The 21,319-nt window shown below is 41.1% G+C and overlaps 1 protein-coding gene across 2 annotated transcripts in view; it reads right to left on the reverse strand.

The window, feature by feature from the left end:
• LOC131510732 (adhesion G protein-coupled receptor E4-like) overlaps nt 1-21,319 on the reverse strand; it is an 85,187-nt gene that overhangs the window by 21,607 nt on the left and 42,261 nt on the right. The window contains exons 16-17 of one of the 2 annotated variants that reach the window (XM_058728231.1): nt 20,252-20,347; nt 16,824-18,154 (exon numbers count right to left, since the gene is read on the reverse strand). In XM_058728231.1, coding sequence (XP_058584214.1) covers nt 18,047-18,154; nt 20,252-20,347 — 204 coding nt within the window. In that variant the 3' untranslated portion in view covers nt 16,824-18,046. Of the gene's footprint in view, nt 1-16,823; nt 18,155-20,251; nt 20,348-21,319 lie in introns of those variants that run through there. The other variant, XM_058728230.1, reaches the window with a different exon arrangement.

Below are 21,319 nucleotides of genomic sequence, written 5' to 3' on the forward strand. Positions count from 1 at the left end.
CCCATTTGGCAGGTTTTTGTTGTTATTGTTTTAGCTCGTACCATTAAACTTTTTTTTTTTTTTAAATTCTCATGTCTTCCTTTAAGGTAAGGTGTCTCAGCCTTAGCACCTTAGCACATTTTGGGCTGGATAATTCCTCATTGCAGGAGCTGGGCTACACTGGAAGGTGTTAGGTAACACCCTTGACCTCCACCCACTAAGTGACAGGCACACTGTCACCCCAGATCATGACCACCAAAACTGTGTGCAAACATTACTGTCTGCTGTGGGGGTGCCAAATGGTCCCCAGTTGACCACTACTTTTGATATTCTTTGTACCTCTAAGGACATTGGACTTTGTATCTTCAAGCAAATAAAAACAATTTAAAAACTGACTGTGCCTATGTTAACACAGTCTTAGAAAGTTGGACATGCCCCTCTCAGGAACTGCCCCTCAGGCCAGCCCTCAATCAGATCCAATTGAATACTATAGCTGTTCTAGAACCAAAGAAAATAAGATGTTTAACACTCACCACACAGGAGAAAGTTTCTCCTCTTGGTCATAGCTCCCCCACCTTCTAACTGATAACAGAGAGGGAACTGTAGAATCTTATTTCCTATTTCTCAAGGAGTCTTGGAGGTTTCAAGAGGACCACAATTTGTAATTTCCACAGGTCAGGTCAAAGTCTAAAGGCAACATCACAAATACAAACTCTATACACCATGGGTATCCACATCATGCTCACCACAGAATTCTCTGGTCACTTAATCACTTGTGGGACCCAGAAGTAAGGACTAGGCAAGTAGAGCATTGCTGATGTTGGGGCACTAATGAGCCAAGGCAGCACCCACCATGCCAAAGCTACATGCTTGGCAACATGTAAAACATACCTACACTCCTATGTGCATTGCAGCATTATTTACAATAGCGAAGATATGGAAACAACCTGAGGTCTATCAAGGGATGAGTGGATACAGAAGATGTGCCATATGTATGTATGTATATATATATATATATATATATATATATATATATATATATACACACACACACACACACATACATACACACACACACACACACACACACACACACACACATTTATTAGTCATCCTGAAAAGAGAAGGAAATGTTGTCATTTGCGACAACACGAATCAATCTGGAGGATGTTATACTAAGTAAAATAAGCCAGTCACAGAAGGACACATATGGCATGATCTCACTTATACGTGGAATCTAAGAAAGTCAAGTACCTAACAGCAGAGGGTAGGACAGGTCCAGGAGCTGGGGGCAGGGAGAAATGGGGAGATACTGGTCAAAGCATGTAAAGTTTCAGTTGTGCAAGATGAATGAATTCTGGGGGCATGGAGACTAGTACTAACAATACTGGCTTGTATACCTGAAATATGCTGACAGGGCATCATCCGTGTCCTCGTCAAAAACAAAAAATGGTAACCATGTGAGGGGATGGGTGTGTTAATTAGCTTGACTGTGGTGATTGTTTCTCAGTGTCAATGTATATCAAAACATCACGTGGTACATTTTCATTATATATAATTTTATTTGTTGACCATACCTCAGTAAAGCTCGGCAGGGAGAGAAAAAAAAATGAACTGGATCAAAACCACAGAACTAGATATAAAATATTAACGTGTGAAATTTAGTGTAAGTAAATGCGAGAATGAGTTAACAAATAATAGTAAAATAGGAACATTTCAGTTCTATAATTCAGACTTTTAGGATATGATCTGTGAAGTAGAGAAGTGACTTTTCTTCCTGCTTTTCATGGTATTTTTGCCATGCAGAAATTACATTGAAATGGGTTTTCTTATCCTCTCCCCAACCCTGACCCTGACTCTGACTGTTGAAAGCAGACATACAAATAAGACTTGTCCTATTTCCTAGTTCCTTACCCTCAAAGGGCTCACTTCTTAGAACTTCCCTCTGTCTGATCTCACCCGCCGGGTAGCCCAGATCCCCATTAGAGATACCTGCTGCCAGCCTCCACTTCTTGCTGAAGAGTGGATGATTTTTCTAGTAAGTCAGCTAAATTAAACATCTTGTCTATGTCCTAGGTAGTGAAATCTGGAGTTGACATCAATATTGAGGGAATACTGTGCTATTCCAAGAGGAGAACTGAGAACTTAGAGATTTCATACATTGTGGCAGGAGAAGGGGGAGAGAGGGGTTAGGAGGGTTGAGCGACTTTCACCAGGGTCTGTTGAAAATGGAATTCCCCACTTGGGAACCTCTGTCAGCTCCAGCCATTAACTGCTGTACTATAGAGTCATATGTTTACTGTTCCTTTTCCCTACAACTTGGTTCAGTTGTCTTCACTCTGAAGATTTTCTCCAAATGGTGAACAGGGTCTCTGATGGCCAACTCAGTGGGACTTCAGAGACTCTCTTCCCGACCTCAGCTAGACTAGGTTAAACCCGGGCTTTCCTCTCTGTCCTTATAGAATCCAGTTTGAACAAGAGTCTTCCTAAATCAATTCAGCAGACATCCCCCACCCTTGGTGTCTGAACACCCTCCTTATCTTACTATCCTCACTTGCCCTGGGTGAGAATGCCTCTGACTCCTGATGTTTCCTCTTCGTAATTTTCCATTCCCTGACCCTGATCCTTGTATATAAATCTCCACTTATCTCTGATGGAATCAGAACTGAGTCCAATCTCCTTCCCCACTACAAGACCCTATTGCACTGGTCCCTACACCCATTGCAAAGTTCTCCCTCTTGAAAAAAGTCTGCCTTACTGTTCTCTAGCAAGTGTCTTTAAATGACTTTCTCTTTAATAGTTAGAATAATATTGTTTTTTGAACACCCACCAGGTCCATTCTGGTCTCTTTGTTCAAATGGTTAAGAGAGGAAATCTGATTGGTTAGACAAAAAGTCAATGACTTGACCCCTCCTGGGTGGCCACACTATTGCACCTGGCAATGGCCAGTGGGGATAAAGTTATATGGCACGTAGGGTGCACTTTCTGTGCCAAAGGGACAGGTATCATGGAAGAAAGCTGACACACTAGCAATGTTGTCTTCTAAATGTAGCCATCAACAAGATTTCTGTCTTTTCTATCAGGTAAATATCGGTGTGTAAGCATAAATATAACATAAATAAAAGGAGGCATGGGGATGAGAAATGGTGATCAAGACAGATGGTAGCAGAAAGTGTAAGAACTAAACCAGGAACAGGATGGACCAATCAGCAAGTTCATCATACACAAGAATATTTATTGAGCACGTACCATGTGCTAGATACTATGGTAAGCACTGAGTATACAGCAGTGAATGAAACAAACAAACAAAACCCCTGTCCTCATGGCATGGACACTCTGGTAGAGTAACAGAAGTAAACCAAATAAGTAAAATGTATGTTTAGCAGTGCTGAGTACTGTTGAGCAAGGAAAGGTGATAGAGAAATCTAGGATCACGAACCATCAAACAACCAGGGACAGCTTCATTGTGAAGGTGGTGTTTGGAGAGAGACTTGAAATGCACATGAACCATGAAGACATTAGGGATATTCTGAATTAGAATTAGAAGACATTAGAATATTCTGGGAGGGAACAGAAAGCCCTCTGCCATTCCTGAGGCAGGAGTGAGTCTGTTCTGTTTGAGAAGGAGTGAGGAGAGCAGTTCAGCTGGAAAGAGAACTACAAGGAAACTAGGAGGAAAACAGTAGGATGCTGACTCCCAGAAGTAAGGGTGGTCAAGTGCCTGATTCGTGGAGATGCTCCATGACCACTCTGGATTTTGATTATAGGAACTCAGATTTTGAAAAGAGGAGTAACCTGATCTGACTTCCGTATTGAAGTGAGTTCAGGTGACCAACCATCCCAGTTTTCCTTGCGCTGTCCCAATTTTAGCACCAAACTTCCCACATCTGGGGAAACTCTTCAGTCCTGGGAAAAACGGGACAGCTGGTCACCCCAGCTGGATGCCACATTGATAAGAGACATGAGAGCAGATGTTGAGGAACCAGTAAAATGGCTACTGCAGTAGCTCCTTCTTTACTCTTTGAATGTAGACTAGTTGCCAGGATATTCTCCAGCTGCTTGTAATGAACATTTTAATGTAATGGAAAAGGCATGGAGATTGTGTCTTTGATGACCTCATCAGGATGCTTCACCAGACTTCGATTGTTCACACTTGGACTCCTTGTCATGCGAGATCATTAAATGTCTTTATGCTTGAGGCAGTGCCTCCCAAGTGTGAATGAATATTCATAACTACTGAGAGTCTTGTTACAATGCAGGTTTGATTCAGTAGGTCTAGAGTGAAGGCTGCAATACTGAATCTCTAACAAGTGCAGTCCATGCTTGTACTGCTGGCACAAGGACCATGCTTTGAGTAGGACAGTGTTTTTCAAACTTAAATATACATAAGAATCTCCTATGCCAGAAAGGATTGGCAGGATATATTCAACGTGCTGAATCAGAAAAATATGCAGCCAAGAATTCTTTATCCAGAAAGCCTGTCATTCAAAACAGAAGGAGAGTTAAAGAATTTCCTAGACAAACAAAAACTAAGGAGTTCATGACCACTAAACCAGCCCTGCAAGAAATTATAAGGGGGACTCTGAGAAAAGACAAAACAAGAAAGACCAAAAGCAACAAAGACTAGAAAGGACAAGAGAACATCTCCAGAAACACCAACTCTATAGGCAACACAATGGCACTAAATTCATATCTTTCAGTACTCGCTCTCAATGTCAGTGGACTAAATGCTCCAATCAAAAGACATATGGTATCAGAATGGATAAGAAAACAAGACTCATCTATATACTGCTTATAAGAGACCCATTTTAGACCTAAAAACACACGCAGATTGAAACAAAGTGGAGAACCATCTAGTATACTAATGGTGATCAAGAGAAAGCTGGAGTAACCATACTTATATCAGACAATCTAGACTTTAAAATAAAGACTTTAACAAGAGATGAAGAAGGATATTATATTATAATTAAGGGGACTATCCACCAAGAAGATCTATCAATTGTAAATATTTATGCCCTCAATGTGAAAACACCCAAATATATAAATCAATTAATCATAAACTCATTGATAATAATATCATAATAGTAGGGGACTTCAACACCCCACCTACAGCAATGGACAGATCCTCTAAGCAGAAAATCAACCAAGAAACAATGGCTTTGAGTGACACACTGGACTGATGGACTTAACAGATATATTCAAAACATTTCATCCTAAAGCAACAGAATACACATTCTTCTCGAGTGCACATGGAACATTCTCCAGAATAGACCACATACTGGGACAAATCAGTCCTCAACAAATACAAAAAATAGAGATAATACCTTGCATATTTTCAGATGGCAACACTATGAAACTCGAAATCAACCACAAGAAAAAATTTGGGAGGATAGAAGATGGCAGTGTAGGAGGACTCTGGGCTCACCTTGTCCTGCTGATCACTTAGATTCCCCCCACACCTGCCTGAATAACCCAGAAAACCACCAGAAGACTAGCAGAACGTACTTTATGGAGAGAAGCATAGACAAGAGGCCCGCAGAAGAGGGTAGGAAGGGCGGAGAGGCAGTGTGTGCTACACGGACTGGCGGGAGGGAGCTGGGGCCATGGAGGGGCAGCCCGCTGGGCAAGGCAGAGCCCCTGAGTCTGGCTTGCAAAAGTGGAGGGGCTGGACTCCGTGAGTTCTGACAGCCAGTGGGACTTAACATCTGGAATCTTAAAAGTCAACAGCTCTGCTCTCAGAGAGCAGAGAAGGCAAGAGGACACTGGGAGGGAGGGTTGTTGAGCCCTAGAAGACAGAGCTCAGCTTGGCAGGGAACAAAGGCACTGGCAAGCACCATCTCCCTCTCCCATCCACCAGCCAAAATTCCAAAGGGAACCAATTCCCGTCACCGAATTTGCTTGCACTGAGCAAATGCCCAACGCTGTGCTTCTGTGGATCCATCACTCCAACGGGTCAGCCTCCCTCCTGGTGCTGCATGGCCCCTCCTGCAGGGGACCACCCATGGCAAAGTGAGCTAAGTCTGCCCCTCCTGCCTCTGCACCTTGCGGATCCACCCTGGCTAATACGCCAGATCCCATTGAAGCAGCACCACAAGCCTGACAGTGTGCAAGTAGCCCAGACAGAGGCCACACCACTCCACAGTGAGTCCTGCCCCTGGGAGAGGGGAAGATAAGGTACACACCAGTCTGACTGTGGCCCCAGTGGTGGGCTGGGGGCAGACATCGGGTCTGACTGCGGCCCTGCCCACAACACAAGTTACTCCGGACAGCACAGGGAAAGTGCCCTGCAGTTCCGCGCCACTCCAGGGACTATCCACGATGATGAAATGGAAGAATTCTCAAAAGAAACTCCAGGAAGTAGTGACAGCTAACGAATTGATCAAAAACAATTTAAGCAATATAATGGAACAAAAATTTAGAATAATAGTCATAAAACTAATCGCTGGGCTTGAAAAAAGGATAGAGGACAGCAGAGAATCTATTGCTACAGAGATCAAGGGACTAAGAAATAGTCATGAGGAACTAAAAAATGCTATAAATGAGGTGCAAAATAAAATGGAGGCAGCCATAGCATGGATTGAAGAGGCAGAGGAGAGAATAGGTGAATTAGAAGATAAAATTATGGAAAAAGAGGAAGCGGAGAAAAAGAGATAAAAAAAAATCCAGGAGTATGAGGGGAGAATTAGAGAACTAAGTGATGCAATCAAACGGAACGATATCCGTATAATAGGAATTCCAGAAGAGGAAGAGAGAGAGAAAGGGGCTGAAGGTGTACTTGAACAAATCATAGCTGAGAACTTCCCTGATCTGGGGAAGGAAACAGGCATTAAAATCCAAGAGGCACAGGGAACTCCCTTCAGATGTAACTTGAATCGATCATCTGCACGACATATCATAGTGAAACTGGCAAAATATAAGGATAAAGAGAAAATTCTGAAAGCAGCTAGGGATAAACAGGCTCTAACTTACAAAGGGAGACCCATAAGACTAGTGGCATACCTATCTACTGAAACTTGGCAGGCCAGAAAGGAATGGCAGGAAATCTTCAATGTGATGAACAGAAAAAACATGCAGCCAAGAATCCTTTATCCAGCAAGCCTGTCATTCAGAATAAAGGAGAGATAAAGGTCTTCCCAAACAAACAAAAACTGAAGGAATTCATCACCACTAAACCAGCCCTACAAGAGATCCTAAGGGGGACTCTGTGAGTGAAATGTTGCAAAGACCACAACGTACCAGAAACATCACTACTAGCATGAAACCTACAGACATCACAATGACTCTAAACCCATATCTGTCAATAATAACACTGAATGTAAATGGACTAAATGCTCCAACCAAAAGACATAGGGTAACAGAATTGATAAAAAAACAAGACCCATCTATTTTCTGTCTATAAGAGATTAATTTTAGACCTGAGGACACCTTCAGATTGAGAGTGAGGGGATGGAGAACTATATATCATGCTACTGGAAATCAAAAGAGAGCTGGAGTAGCCATACTTATATCAGACAAACTAGACTTTAAATTAAAGGCTGTAACAAGAGATGAAGAAGGGAATTATATAATAATTACAGGGTCTATTCATCAGGAAGAGCTAACAATTATAAATGTCTAGGCACCGAATATGGCAGCCCCCAAATATATAAAACAATCACAAACATAAGCAACCTTATTGATAAGAATGTGGTAATTGCAGGGGACTTTAATACCCCACTTACAACAATGGATAGATCATCTAGACACAGGATCAATAAAGAAACAAGGGCCCTCCCTGAATGATACATTGGATCAGATGTACTTGACAGATACATTTAGAACTCTGCATCCCAAAGCAACAGAATATACTTTCTTCTCAGGTACACATGGAACATTCTCCAGGATAGATCATATACTGGGTCACAAAACAGACCTTAATAAGTATAAAAGAATTGAGATCATACCATGAACACTTTCAGACCACAATGCTATGAAACTTGAAATCAACCACAGGAAGAAGTCTGGAAAACCTTCAAAAGCATGGAGGTTAAAGAACAGCCTACTAAAGAATGAATGGGTCAACCAGGCAATTAGAGAAGAAATAAAAAAAATATATGGAAACAAATGAAAATAAAAATACAACAATCCAAATGCTTTGGGATGCAGCGAAGGCAGTCTTGAGAGGAAAATACATTGCAATCCAGGCCTATCTCAAGAAACAAGAAAAATCCCAAATACAAAATCTAACAGTACACCTAAAGGAAATAGAACCAGAACAGCAAAGATGCCCCAAACCCAGCAGAAGAAGAGAAATAATAAAGATCAGAGCAGAAATAAACATATAGAATCTAAAAAAACTGTAGAGCAGATCAATGAAACCAAGAGTTGTTTTTTTGAGAAAAATAAACAAAATTGATAAACTTCTAGCCTGGCTTCTAAAAAGGAAAAGGGAGATGACCCAAATAGATAAAATCATGAATGAAAATGGAATTATTACAACCAATCCCTCAGAAATACAAGCAATTACCAGGGAATACTATGAAAAATTATATGCCAACAAACTGGACAACCTGAAAGAAATGGACAAATACCTAAGCACCCACACACTTCCAAAATTCAAACAGGAAGAAATAGAAAACTTGAACAGACCCATAACCAGCAAAGAAATTGAATCAATTTCTTGATTCAATTTGATTACCAAAAAATCTCCCAACAAATAAGAGTCCAGGACCAGATGGCTTCCCTGGGTAATTCTACCAGACATTTAAAGCAGAGATAATACCTATCCTTCTCAAGCTGTTCCAAAAAATAGAAAGGAAAGGAAAACTTCCAGATTCATTCTATGAAGCCAACATTACTTTGGTTCCTAAACCAGACAGACACCCAGCAAAAAAAGAGAACTACAGGCCAATATCCTTGATGAATATGGATGCAAAAATTCTCAACAAGATACTAGCAAATCGAATTCAGCAGCTTATAAAAAGAATTATTCACCACAATCAAGTGGCATTCATTCCTGGGCTTCAGGGCTGGTTCAACATTCACAAATCAATTAATGTGATACATCACATTAATAAAAGAAAAGAACCATATGATCCTGTCAATCGATGCAGAAAAAGCATTTGACAAAATTCAGCATTCTTTCTTAATAAAAACCCTCGAGAAAGTCGGGATAGAAGGAACATACTTAAACATAAAAGCCATTTATGAAAAGCCCACAGCTAATATCATCCTCAATGGGGAAAAACTGAGAGATTTCTCCCTGAGATCAGGAACACGACAGGGATGTCCACTCTCACCACTGTTGTTTAACATAGTGTTGGAAGTTCTAGCATCAGCAGTCAGACAACAAAAGGAAATCAAAGGCATCAAAACTGGCAAAGATGAGGTCAAGCACTCACTTTTTGCAGATGACATGGTATTATACATGGAAAACCTGCTAGACTCCACCAAAAGTCTGCTGGAACTGATATATGAATTCAGCAAAGTAGCAGGATATAAAATCAATGTACAGAAATCAGTTGCATTCTTATACACTAACAATGAAGCAACAGAAAGACAAATAAAGAAACTTATCCCATTCATAATTCCACCAAGAATCATAAAATACCTAGGAATAAACCTAATCAAAGATGTAAAGGATCTGTATGCTGAAAACGATAGAAAGCTTATGAAGGAAATTGAAGAAGTTACAAAGAAATGGAAAAACGTTCCATGCTCATGGATTCAGAGAATAAATATTGTTAAAATGTCAAAACTACCCAAAGCTATCTACGCATTCAATGCAATCCCAATCAAAATTGCACCAGCATTCTTCTCGAAGCTAGAACAAGCAATCCTAAAATTTGTATGGAACCACAAAAGACCCCGAAGAGCCAAAGTAATGTTGAAGAAGACCAAAGTGGGAGGCATCACAATCCCAGACTTTAGCCTCTACTACAAAACTGTAATCATCAGGACAGCATGGTATTGGCACAAAACCAGAGACATAGACCAATGGAATAGAGACTCCAGAATTGGACCCACAATTATATGGCCAACTAATCTTTGACAAAGCAGGAAAGAATATCCAATGGAAAAAAGACAGTCTCTTGAACAAATGGTGCTGGGAGAACTGGACAGCAACATGCAGCAGAATGAAACTAGACCACTTTCTTACACCATTCACAAAAATAAACTCAAAATGGATGAAGGACCTGAATGTGAGACAGGAAACCATCAAAACCCTAGAGGAGAAAGCAGGAAAAAAAACCTCTCTGACCTCAGCCACAGCAATTTCTTACTTGACACATCTCCAAAGGCAAGGGAATTAAAAGCAAAAATGAACTATTGGGACCTCATGAAGATAAAATCTTCTGTACTGCAAAGGAAACAATCAACAAAACTGGAATGGCAACGAATGGAATGGGAAAAAGATATTTGCAAATGACATATCAAAGGGCTAGTATCCAAAATCTATAAAGAACTCACCGAACTCCACACCCAAAAAACAAATAATCCAGTGAAGAAATGGGCAGAAAACATGAATAGACACTTCTCTAAAGAAGACATCCAGATGGCCAACAGGCACATGAAAAGATGCTCAACGTCACTCCTCATCAGGGAAATACAAATCAAAACCACTCTGAAATACCACCTCACGCCAGTCAGAGTGGCCAAAATGAACAAATCAGGAGACTATAGATGCTGGCAAGGATGTGGAGAAACGGGAACTCTCTTGCACTGTTGGTGGGAATGCAAACTGGTGCAGCCACTCTGCAAAACAGTGTGGAGGTTCATCAAAAAATTAAAAGTAGACCTACCCTATGACCCAGCAATAGCACTGCTAGGAACTGACCCAAGGGACACAGGAGTGCTGATACATAGGGGCACTTGTACCCCAACATTTAGAGCAGCACTTTCAACAATAGCCAAATGATGGAAAGAGCCTAAATGTCCATTAACTGATGAATGGATAAAGAAATTGTAGTTTATATTCACAATGGAATACTGCACGGCAATGAGAAAGAATGAAAGGCTTTTGTAGCAACATGGATGGAACTGGAGAGTGTTACGCTAAGTGAAGTAAATCATACAGAGAAAGACAGGTACCATATGTTTTCACTCTTACGTGTTTCCTGAGAAACTTAACAGAAGACCATGGGGAAGGGGAAGGAAAAAAAAAAGGTTAGAGATGGAAAGAGCCAAACCATAAGAGACTTTTAAAAACTGAGAACAAACTGAGGGTTGATGGGGGGTGGGGGAGAGGGGAAAGTGGGTGATGGGCATTGAGGAGGGCACCTGTTGGGATGAGCACTGGGTGTTGTATGAAAACCAATTTGACAATAAATTTCATATTAAAAAAAGGAAAAAATTTGGGAAGACCATGAATAAATGGAGATTAAAGAGCATCCTACTAAAGAATGAATGGGTTAACCAATAAACTAAAGAGGAAATTAAAAAGTACATGGAAGCCAATGAAAATGAAAACACGACAGCCCAAAACCTCTGGGATGCAGCAAAGGCGGTCATAAGCAGAAAGTATACAGCAATCCAGGTCTTTCTAAAGAAGGAAGAAAGGCCTCAGATACACAAACTAACCTTACACCTAAAATAACTGGAAAAAGAACAGCAAATAAAGCCCAAAACCAGCAGAAGAAGGGAAATAATAAAGATTAGAGCAGAAATCAATGCTATCGAAATTAAAAAAAAAAAAAAAACCAAAACAGTAGAACAAATAAATGAACAGGAGCTGGTTCCTTGAAGGAATTAACAAAATTAATAAACCCCTAGCCAGATTGATCAAAAAGAAAAAGGAAAAGACCCAAATAAATAAATCACAAATGAAAGAGGAGAGATCACAACCAACACCGCAGAAATACGAACAATAAGAGAATGTTATGAGCAATTATATGCCAACAAATTAGGCAATCTGGAAGAAATGGACAAATTCCTATAAACATATAAACTACCAAAACTGAAACAGGAAGAAATAAAAAATTTGAACAGAGTGGCGCCTGGGTGGCTCAGTCGGTTGGGCTTCTGACTTCGGCTCAGGTCATGATCTTGCACTTCATGAGTTCAAGCCCCGCATTGGGCTCTGTGCTGACAGCTCAGAGTCTGGAGCCTGCTTTGGATTCTGTGTGTGTGTGTGTGTGTGTGTGTGTGTGTGTGTGTGTGTCTGCCCCTCCCCTGCTCACCCTCTGTCTGTCTCTCTCAAGAATAAATAAACATTAAAAAAAACATTAAAAATTTTTGAACAGATCCATAACCAGCAAAGAAATGGAATCAGTAATAAAAAAATCTCCCAACAAACAAGAGTCTAGGGCTGGATAGCTTTCCAGGGGAATTCTATCAAACATTTAAAGAAGAGTTAACTCCTATTCTTTTGAGGCTGTTCCAAAAAATAGAAATAGAAGGAAAACTTCCAAACTCATTCCATGAGGCCAGCATTACCTTGATTCTAAAACCAGACAAAGACCCCACTAAAAAAGAGAACTACAGACCAATTTCCATGATGAACATGGAAGCAAAAATCCTCAACAAGATACTAGCAACCATATCCAACAATACATTGAAAGAATTATTCACCATGATCAAGTGGGATTTATGCCTGAGATACAGGAATAATATTTGCTAATATCATCTGTTTTCCCCCTAAAGTCAGGAACACAACAAGGATGTCCACTCTCATCACTGGTTATTCAACATAGTGTTGAAAGTCCTAGCTTCAGCAATCAGACAACACAAAAAAATGAAAGCATACAAATCAGCAAGGAGGAAGTCAAACTTTCACTGTTCGCAGACGACATGATACGCTGTGTGGAAAATCCGAGGACTCCATCAGAAAACTGCTAGAACTAATCCATGAATTCAGCAAAGTTACAGGATATAAAATCAATGTACAAAAACTGGTTGCATTTCTTTTTTTAAAAAATTTTTTAAAGTTTATTTATTTTTGAAACAGAGAGAGACAGAGCATGAACGGGGGTGGGTCAGAGAGAGAGGGAGACACAGAATCGGAAGCAGGCTCCAGGCTCTGAGCTGTCAGCACAGAGCCTGATGCGGAGCTCGAACTCATGGACCGCGAGATCGTGACCTGAGCTGAAGTCGGACGCTTAACCGACTGAGCCACCCAGGCGCTCCAAAACTGGTTGCATTTCTATACACTAATAATGAAGGAACAGAAAGAGAAATCAAGGAATCAATCCCATTTACCATTGTACCAAGAACCATAAAATACCTAGGAATAAATCTAACCAAAGAGGTGAAAAACCTATATGCTGAAAACTATAGAAAGCTTATGAAAGAAATTGAAGAAGATACAAAAAAATTGAAAAAATATTCCATGCTCCTGGGTTGGAAGAACAAATATTGTTAAAATGTCGATACTACCCAAAGCAATCTACATATTCAATGTAATCCCTATCAAAATAACACCAGCATTTTTCACAGAGCTAGAACAAACAATCCTAAAATCTGTATGGAACCAGAAAAGACACTGAATAGCCAAAGCAATCCTGAAAAAGCAAACCAAAGCTGGAGGCCTCACAATCCCAGACTTAAAGCTGTATTACAAAGCTGTAATCATGAAGACAGTATGGTACTGGCACAAAAACAGACACTCAGATCAATGGAACAGAATAGAGAGCCCAGAAATGGACCCACAAACATATGGCCAACTAATCCATGACAAAGCAGAAAAGAATATCCAGTGGAAAAAAAGACAGTCTCTTCTGCGAATGGTGTTGGGAAAATTGGACAGCAAAATGCAAAAGAATGAAACTAGACCACTTTCTTATACCACAAAAATGAAATGGATGAAAGACCTAAACGTAAGACAGGAAGCCATCAAAATCCTAGAGGGGAAAACAGGCAGCAACCTTTTATGACCTCAGTCGCAACAACTTCTTACTTGACATGACTCCAGAGGCAAGGGAAACAAAAGTAAAAATGAACTATTGGGATTTCATCAAGATAAAAAGTTCTGCACAGTGAAGGAAACAATCAGCAAACTAAAAGACAACCGATAGAATGGGAGAATATATTCACAAATGACATATCTGATGAAGGGTTAGTATCCAAAATTTATAAACAACTTATCAAACTCAACACCCAAAACACAATCCAGTGAAGAAATGGGCAAAAATTATGAATAGACACTTCTCCTAAGAAGACATCCAGATGGCCAACCGACACATGAAAAAATGCTCAACTCACTCATCAGCAGGGAAATACAAATCAAAACCACAATGAGACACCACCTCATACCTGTCAGAATGGCTACTGTGAACAACTCAGGCAACAACAGATATTGGTGAGAATGCGGAGAAAGAGGAACCCTTTTGTACTGTTGGTGGGAATGCAAACTGGTGCAGCCACTCTGGGAAACAGTGTCGAGGTTCCTCAAAAAGTTAAAAATAGAACTACCTTATGACCTAGCAATTGTACTACTAAGTATTTATTCATAGGATAGAGGTATGCTGTTTCAAAGGGGCACACGCACCCCAGTGTTTATAGCAGCACTATCAACAATAGATAGCTAAAGTATGGAAAGAGCCCAAATCCATTGACTGATGAATGGATAAAGAAGATGTGGTGCTGGCGGTGTTGTGTGTGTGTGTGTGTGTGTGTGTGTGTGTGCGTGCGCGCACACGGAGTACTAGTTGGTAATCGAAAAGAGTGAAATTTTGCCAATTGCAAAAACATGGATGGAACTAGAGGGTATTATGCTAAGTGAAATTAGAGAAAGACAAATATCACAAATGTGGAAATTAAAATACAAAACAGATGAACATAAGGGAAGGGAAGCAAAAGTAATATCAAAACAGGGAGGGAGACAAACCGTAAAAGACTCTTAAATACAGAGAATGGAGGGTTGCTGCAGGGGTGTTGGGTGAGGGGATGGGCTAAGTGGGCAAGGGGCATTAAGGAGGACAATTGTTGGGATGAGCACTGGGTGTTACACGTAAGTGAAGAGTCACTCAATTCTATTCCTGAAATCATTGCTACACTAGATGTTGACTAACTTGGATTTAAATTTAAAAAAAAAGGCATAATCAAATTACGGAAAGAGCCCAAATGTCTATCGACTGATGAATAGATAAAAAAGATGCGCGTGCGCGCACACACACACACACACACACACACACACACACACACTCTGGAATATTACTCAGCCGTAAAAAGAATGGAATATTGCCATTTGCAACAGCATGGATGGAGCTAGAGTGTATTATGCTTAGTGACATAAGTCAGTCTGAGGAAGACAAATACCAGAAGATCTCACTCATATGTGGAATTTAAGATACAAAACAGATGAACATAGGGGAAGGGGAAAAAAAGGGAGACAACCCCTGAGAGAACAAACTGGGGGTTGCTGGAGGGAAGGTCGGAAGATGGGCTAAATGAGTGGTGGGTGTTAAGGAGGGCACTTGTAATGAGCACTGGGTGTAGTATGTAAGTGATGAATCACTCAGTTTTACTCTTGAACCCAATATTATACCACATGTTAACTAACTAGAATTTAAATAAAAACTCAAAACAAAAAAAGAATTCCCTGTAGAGTTTGTTAAGCCATGGATTCCTGGGCCCCCAACTGTAGGGATTCTGTGTCTGGTGGTGATTCTCAGGTGACATCTGAGATTTGCATTTTTAACAATATCCCAGGCCATGCTGATGATGCAGATCCATAGACCACAAGTTTCTCAAATTTTGACTTGCATAGAATCTCCTGGAGATCATGTTAAAAAGAAGGGTCCTATTCACTGGATCTGGGATGGAACCGAAGATTCTGCATTTGTACCAAATTTCCAAGTGATTTGCATGCCACTATGCTGCTGATTTTCAGGCCACATTTGGGCAGCAAGACAGAGCAGCTAGATTTCTATTAGTTGCAACTGAGAACATCCATGATTCATGCACTGCCTATATGTATTTTTGCAGGGAAAAGACTCACTTTTTAAAAAACTGACTCTCAAAGTATTCTGTGATGCAATAAAAGAAAATCTTAAGAGCCCCCGGCTTGGAGTCTCTTAATTTTATTTCCTCTCCTCTGCAGCACAAACCCAAGCAGGGGACCCTTCTCAACAAAAGTACATGTTGCAAAGAAGCAGATGTGGGTTTTGATGAATAGTCTCTGCCACAGTGAGGTGGGCAGTTCCCAGAAAAGAAAGCTGGCCAGACAAGAGGTGTTCCCCATACGTACCACCCCCTTGGAGTGCAGAGCATGTGCGTAATAACCACATTCTGACTGAGTATTCATTTCCTGGAACAGCTGGGTGACCACAAAGGACTTTTTCACTATGAACTAATGCCTAAGCCAGTAATTCTCAATAAGATCACTTCTGTTCCCAGGTAGCAATGTCTAGAGACATTTCTGATGGTCACAGTGGGTGTGTGTGGGATGGGGGAGGTTACTGGCATCTAGCGAGTAGAGGCCAGGGATGCTGCTGCAAATCCTGCAATGCACAGCAGCTCCTGCCCGCAAAAAGAATTATCCAGGCCAAAATGTTAACAGTGCAGAGCTTGAGAATTAATGTTCTAGGTGGAGGCAGGGAAACTATCACTTACCACCTTGCAATTGATCATTAAAACATCTATCATTCTTGCCTTCCAGAAGTTTATAATCCGGGCAGGAATGATTTACAAGCACACACGTATCACGTGTGCAATAGCACACAAAATATAGGGTAAGTCACGTCATACTGACGGTAATAGAGTAAGGAATTTCACTGAGGTCTAGAAGAATAAAGGGCTCTCAAAGGATGAAGACACAAGTTCTTAAAGAAAGCGAAGGGGGTGAGCAAGGCAGATAAGAGAAAGAAAGCAGACTTGATGTTGGGAGGAAGTGAAAATATTGAATAGAGAGGTCCAAACCCGAAGCGCCTGGAACATTTGGCTTGTTTATTCACTTTTTGCAACTGTTTTGGATGCAAAAACAGCAGCGACATTAGCGGGGCTTAAGCACAAGGATTTGTCAACTGCCCAGGAAGGTTGCATTTCATGCAAGTTCTATTCGTGTATATTTGAAATTGCAGGATATAAAAAGTCACACCGCAGGCATGCATTTTGAAACCATGTGAATCTCCCCAATTTGTCTCCCTGAGACGAATCACATAATTTTAAAGCCAGCAAGTGGAGTGAATCATGCATTCTGTTTGCATCGCCACCATGTGGAAGAGACACTTAAGCTGATTAAGCAGAAAAAGGGACAGTCTTTGGTTCATGCCTTAAAAACTGCACAAGAAATCTCTTCAAATGACTCACGGTGAGCCTCAGCTGCTATTTTTACATTTCCCGCTGTTATTATTTAAAGTTGCTTTTAAAATACTGTCTGGTAACAAAGTTAGCCATACATTTAATTTATTTTGGTGCTGAAAAACACACTAAATCCAATGACTTTGAAAACAAAATTAGAAATGTTAAAACTAAATACATAAGGCCAAAGGACTGCTGTGACACCCCCTCCCCCCCCCCCCCCCCCCGCCGCTATTGGTTTGGGAGCATTTCCATGAGGACATGATGTGACATTAAGTATATGTGCTACTAAAGTGAGTGCTTGAGATCACACTAAAATTAACCCGAGTATATGAGTAGGTTTGAAAGTCATCAAGCAAAGAAGACAGTGCTGGTATCCTGACCACTAGACATTTCCTTAGGACGCCCTCCTGAGTGGGATGGAGGTGTATTTTTACAACGCAAGAATACAACCCTGTTTTTAATATTTATTCATATGGGAATTATTGAACTATGAAAATGTTGAGTGATGCAAGATCTTCAGGAGTATAAAGTGGAGCCAAAAATTCAGAGAGAGAAATCTGCAAGCTGAATCCAGATGTTGGCCAATAAATCCTGGGCAAGATAGTATTAGCTGGAAGATGAAAATCCCCTTATTTCCCTCGTTGTTAAAAAGAATTCTCTGAGCATTTAATGGCACACGATATACACTTCTGGGTTTGGGGGTCTCAGTAGTCTCTCGACACCCCTTTCTTTCTACAGAGACAGAAGCCAAAATAGGGATAAGAGTCACGACTGCTTTCAGGAGAAAGACAGATGGTGGCATTTGTCCCATCCATGTGTCACCACAGGGGGCGCTGTCCACAGCAGCTCAGTTTTCTGGTTTTAGCCAAAGAGCAGAGATCAGAGTCTGAGGTTGTGGTTGAACAGACGCAGTGTCTCTTCTGCGATAGAATTCTGATGATGTTGTTGGTTCCTCCTATTTGGGGGGAAATAATGTGTAGAAAAAGCTGAAGAGAAATTAGCACCTCAGAAATTACCTAGGACTTCCAGCAGTGCCTAGATAGAACAAGCAAGAATTTCTCTAAGGTCCAAAGCTCAGTAAAGAGGTCCTAATATATGGCTTACAGCCTCTCCCATCCCCAAACACCATCTGCGATGGTCTTTTTATTTGTTTGATCTTTTCACAAACATTTACAGGGTGTTTACTGTGGACCAGGCAGCGTCCTAAGCTCTCAGCACATATGACCTCACTTACTTCTCATGATGAGATAGATACTATTATTATCCTCATTTACAGATGAAGAAACTGAGGCACAGAGACCTTAAGTGGCTAGTGTAAGCTGATGTAGCCTGGAACTGGTGGAGTTGTCACTTGAACCCAGGCATGTTGGTTCCATTCAAACAGTGACGAATCACTTAAATGCTACAGAGGATCAGTAATGACTGTAAGGATGGATATGCACTTTTTACAGAGAAAAGTGTTGTCCAAAGATAAGGGGATCAGATTACTGTTTGGGGCCTTCTATGTAGCTGACTTTTGATAATTTTGTATTAATAAAAAGCAGCGTTGACATGATTCAGAATAGAGCAAAGTGCTTTCATGTACATTGTTTCGTTCCTCAATCAATTGGGCATTTCAATGATGAATGAATTGAGGCTCAGAGAAGTTAAATTATTTGCCCATCATCTACCACCTAAAACCTGAAAGAGTCAAAATACGAACTCAAATCTGGCGAACCCCAGAATCCACACTATGGATTCTACTATGTGACATGTTTTGGGGGACTACAAGCATTGGGAAAGTTCTTTTACACAGTTCAGGTTGACATATCCTTTGGCAGCTGCTGATTCTAGCCAAGAGGTGAACCTGTGGCATACACTGGTAGGACATAGTCAGCAGCCACTAAGCATAATTGTCCTTAATATGAGAGTGCATGTCCTATCAAGCTGGTCCCAATATTGTTGACAATCTGGGGTGACAACTCTGGTGACAACTAAGGAAAGCTGTCAACTTTCAGAGAAAAACAGACCCAAGTTGGAACCCTCTACCCAGCTGAGTAGCTTTGAGCAAATCATGTGGACTCTCCCAGTCTGTTTGCTCATCTGTAAGCAAGGAATTTAGACACTCAACATCTTTTGTGGGCCAGGCATTGCTCTAGGTAGAAGGAAAACAATAGTGACCACAACAGTGAAACTTACAGGGGAGCAGAGGCTGACCAAAAGCAAATACTTCAATGTTTTTAAGACTAAGACAAATATCATACAGAGAGGCACATCACACAGAGAATTAAAATAGAATGTAGTGACAGAGACTGTGAAGGGCTGTCACCGTGACCACCTTACTGAAAACCAAACTCCCCTCACCCCATGCGTCCTGATTTCTCTTCACTGCTCTGTATTTTTCTATAGCACACATCACTTTGTGATGTACTGTATAATCTACACTTGGGGGTTTATTGTCAGCCCCCCCACCCCACTCCAACATCAGTCCTGTGAGGGCAAGGATTTTTGTCAATGTGTCCACTGCTGTTTCCCCAACACCTAATACAGTATCTAGCATGTACTGGATAATCAATAAATATTTGTTAAATGAATGTGGTTAAATTATCATTTGGATATTTGTGGAAAGACTGGGGAGAGGGAGAGAAAGAGAGAGAGAGGATGAAAGAAAGAGAGAGAGAGAAAGACAGGGATGGAAGGAAGGAATAAAGGAATGAATGAAGGAGGGAAGAAGGAGGGAAGGAGGGATGATAAAGGAGGGATAGAGGATAGGGAAGGAAGGAAGAAGGAGGGAAGGAGGGAAGGAGGGATGAAGGAAGAAAGAAAGGGAGGGAGGGGAGAAGGAAGGGAGGGAGGGAAGGAGGGAGAAAGGGAGAGAGAGAAAAAGAGAGAGAGAAAGCAAGCAAGCAGAACTCCACTGGTTTTGGTCTCAAAAACCAGAAACCAGCAGCATAATGCAGGAAGCTAATGAAATTTCTCTTTTCTTTTAGATCAAGGACCAGGAAGCTCTTGGTTGTAGGAGACATTGGGTTTAGCAAGTACACATCACTGCAGAGAAGCTGGTCTTACTTACCATTTTGGTTTGGATCGTAGAGCGAGATACGTCAAAGCTTTCAGTCTCAGTCGCTTTCCAGATCCCACTAAACCACTTCTTGTATTCCATTCGCACCTGAGGAATATAGAGGTTTGTGTCATGTCCAGAGCTTGGTTAGAGAGAAAGGACCCCAAATAGGAGGCCAAAGATATAGATGCCAAGCCCGATGACTGCCTTTTCATTACTTTTCTGTATAGTCCTCTTGTTAATTCATTCTGAAATTCAACTTTCTCATTGTGGAAAAGGCATTTACTAGATGTTGGGCACTACAAAGTCTCTACAGAGAGACTTTGAACCCAGTGGTTCATCAAAGTGGTGGTGATGATGATGCTGAGAACAAGGAGGAGGAGGATGGTGAAGGTGATGATGGTGATGCTGCTGGTGGCGATTATAAGGATGAAGCTATGTTCAATACACTTTGCACCATATGCAATGTCATCTTCCATAAACCAAAGGAGAAAGGCTCTTCCCTTATCAGCAATTGAAGGTAAAGAATCTGAAGCTTGTGGAAGTACATGGACTTGCCCAAGGTCATACAGACAGAATTCAACACCTCACGATTCTTACTCAGGGCCCCAAACTAACCACTACGTACAAAAATCCCCTGTGATGGGGCGCCTGGGTGGCGCAGTCGGTTGAGCGTCCGACTTCAGCCAGGTCACGATCTCGCGGTCCGTGAGTTCGAGCCCCGCGTCAGGCTCTGGGCTGATGGCTCGGAGCCTGGAGCCTGTTTCCGATTCTGTGTCTCCCTCTCTCTCTGCCCCTCCCCCGTTCATGCTCTGTCTCTCTCTGTCCCAAAAATAAATAAAAAACGTTGAAAAAAAAATTTAAAAAAAAAACAAAAATCCCCTGTGATTACATGGATTCCCTTCATGTAACTTGCTTAACATGTCTGAAAAAGATATTTAACTACTTAATACTCAACATTATTTTACCAAGACACTTAAGTTGTACTTCATTTTTGGGTGTGAAGAGTACCAAGCATTGAGAAGGCACTAGAAGACGACAGAGAAATTAATAAAGTGTTACGATGGTCTTTTTGCCACA

This window comes from Neofelis nebulosa, chromosome 4 (assembly GCF_028018385.1).
Source record: "Neofelis nebulosa isolate mNeoNeb1 chromosome 4, mNeoNeb1.pri, whole genome shotgun sequence".
NCBI lineage: Eukaryota > Metazoa > Chordata > Mammalia > Carnivora > Felidae > Neofelis > Neofelis nebulosa.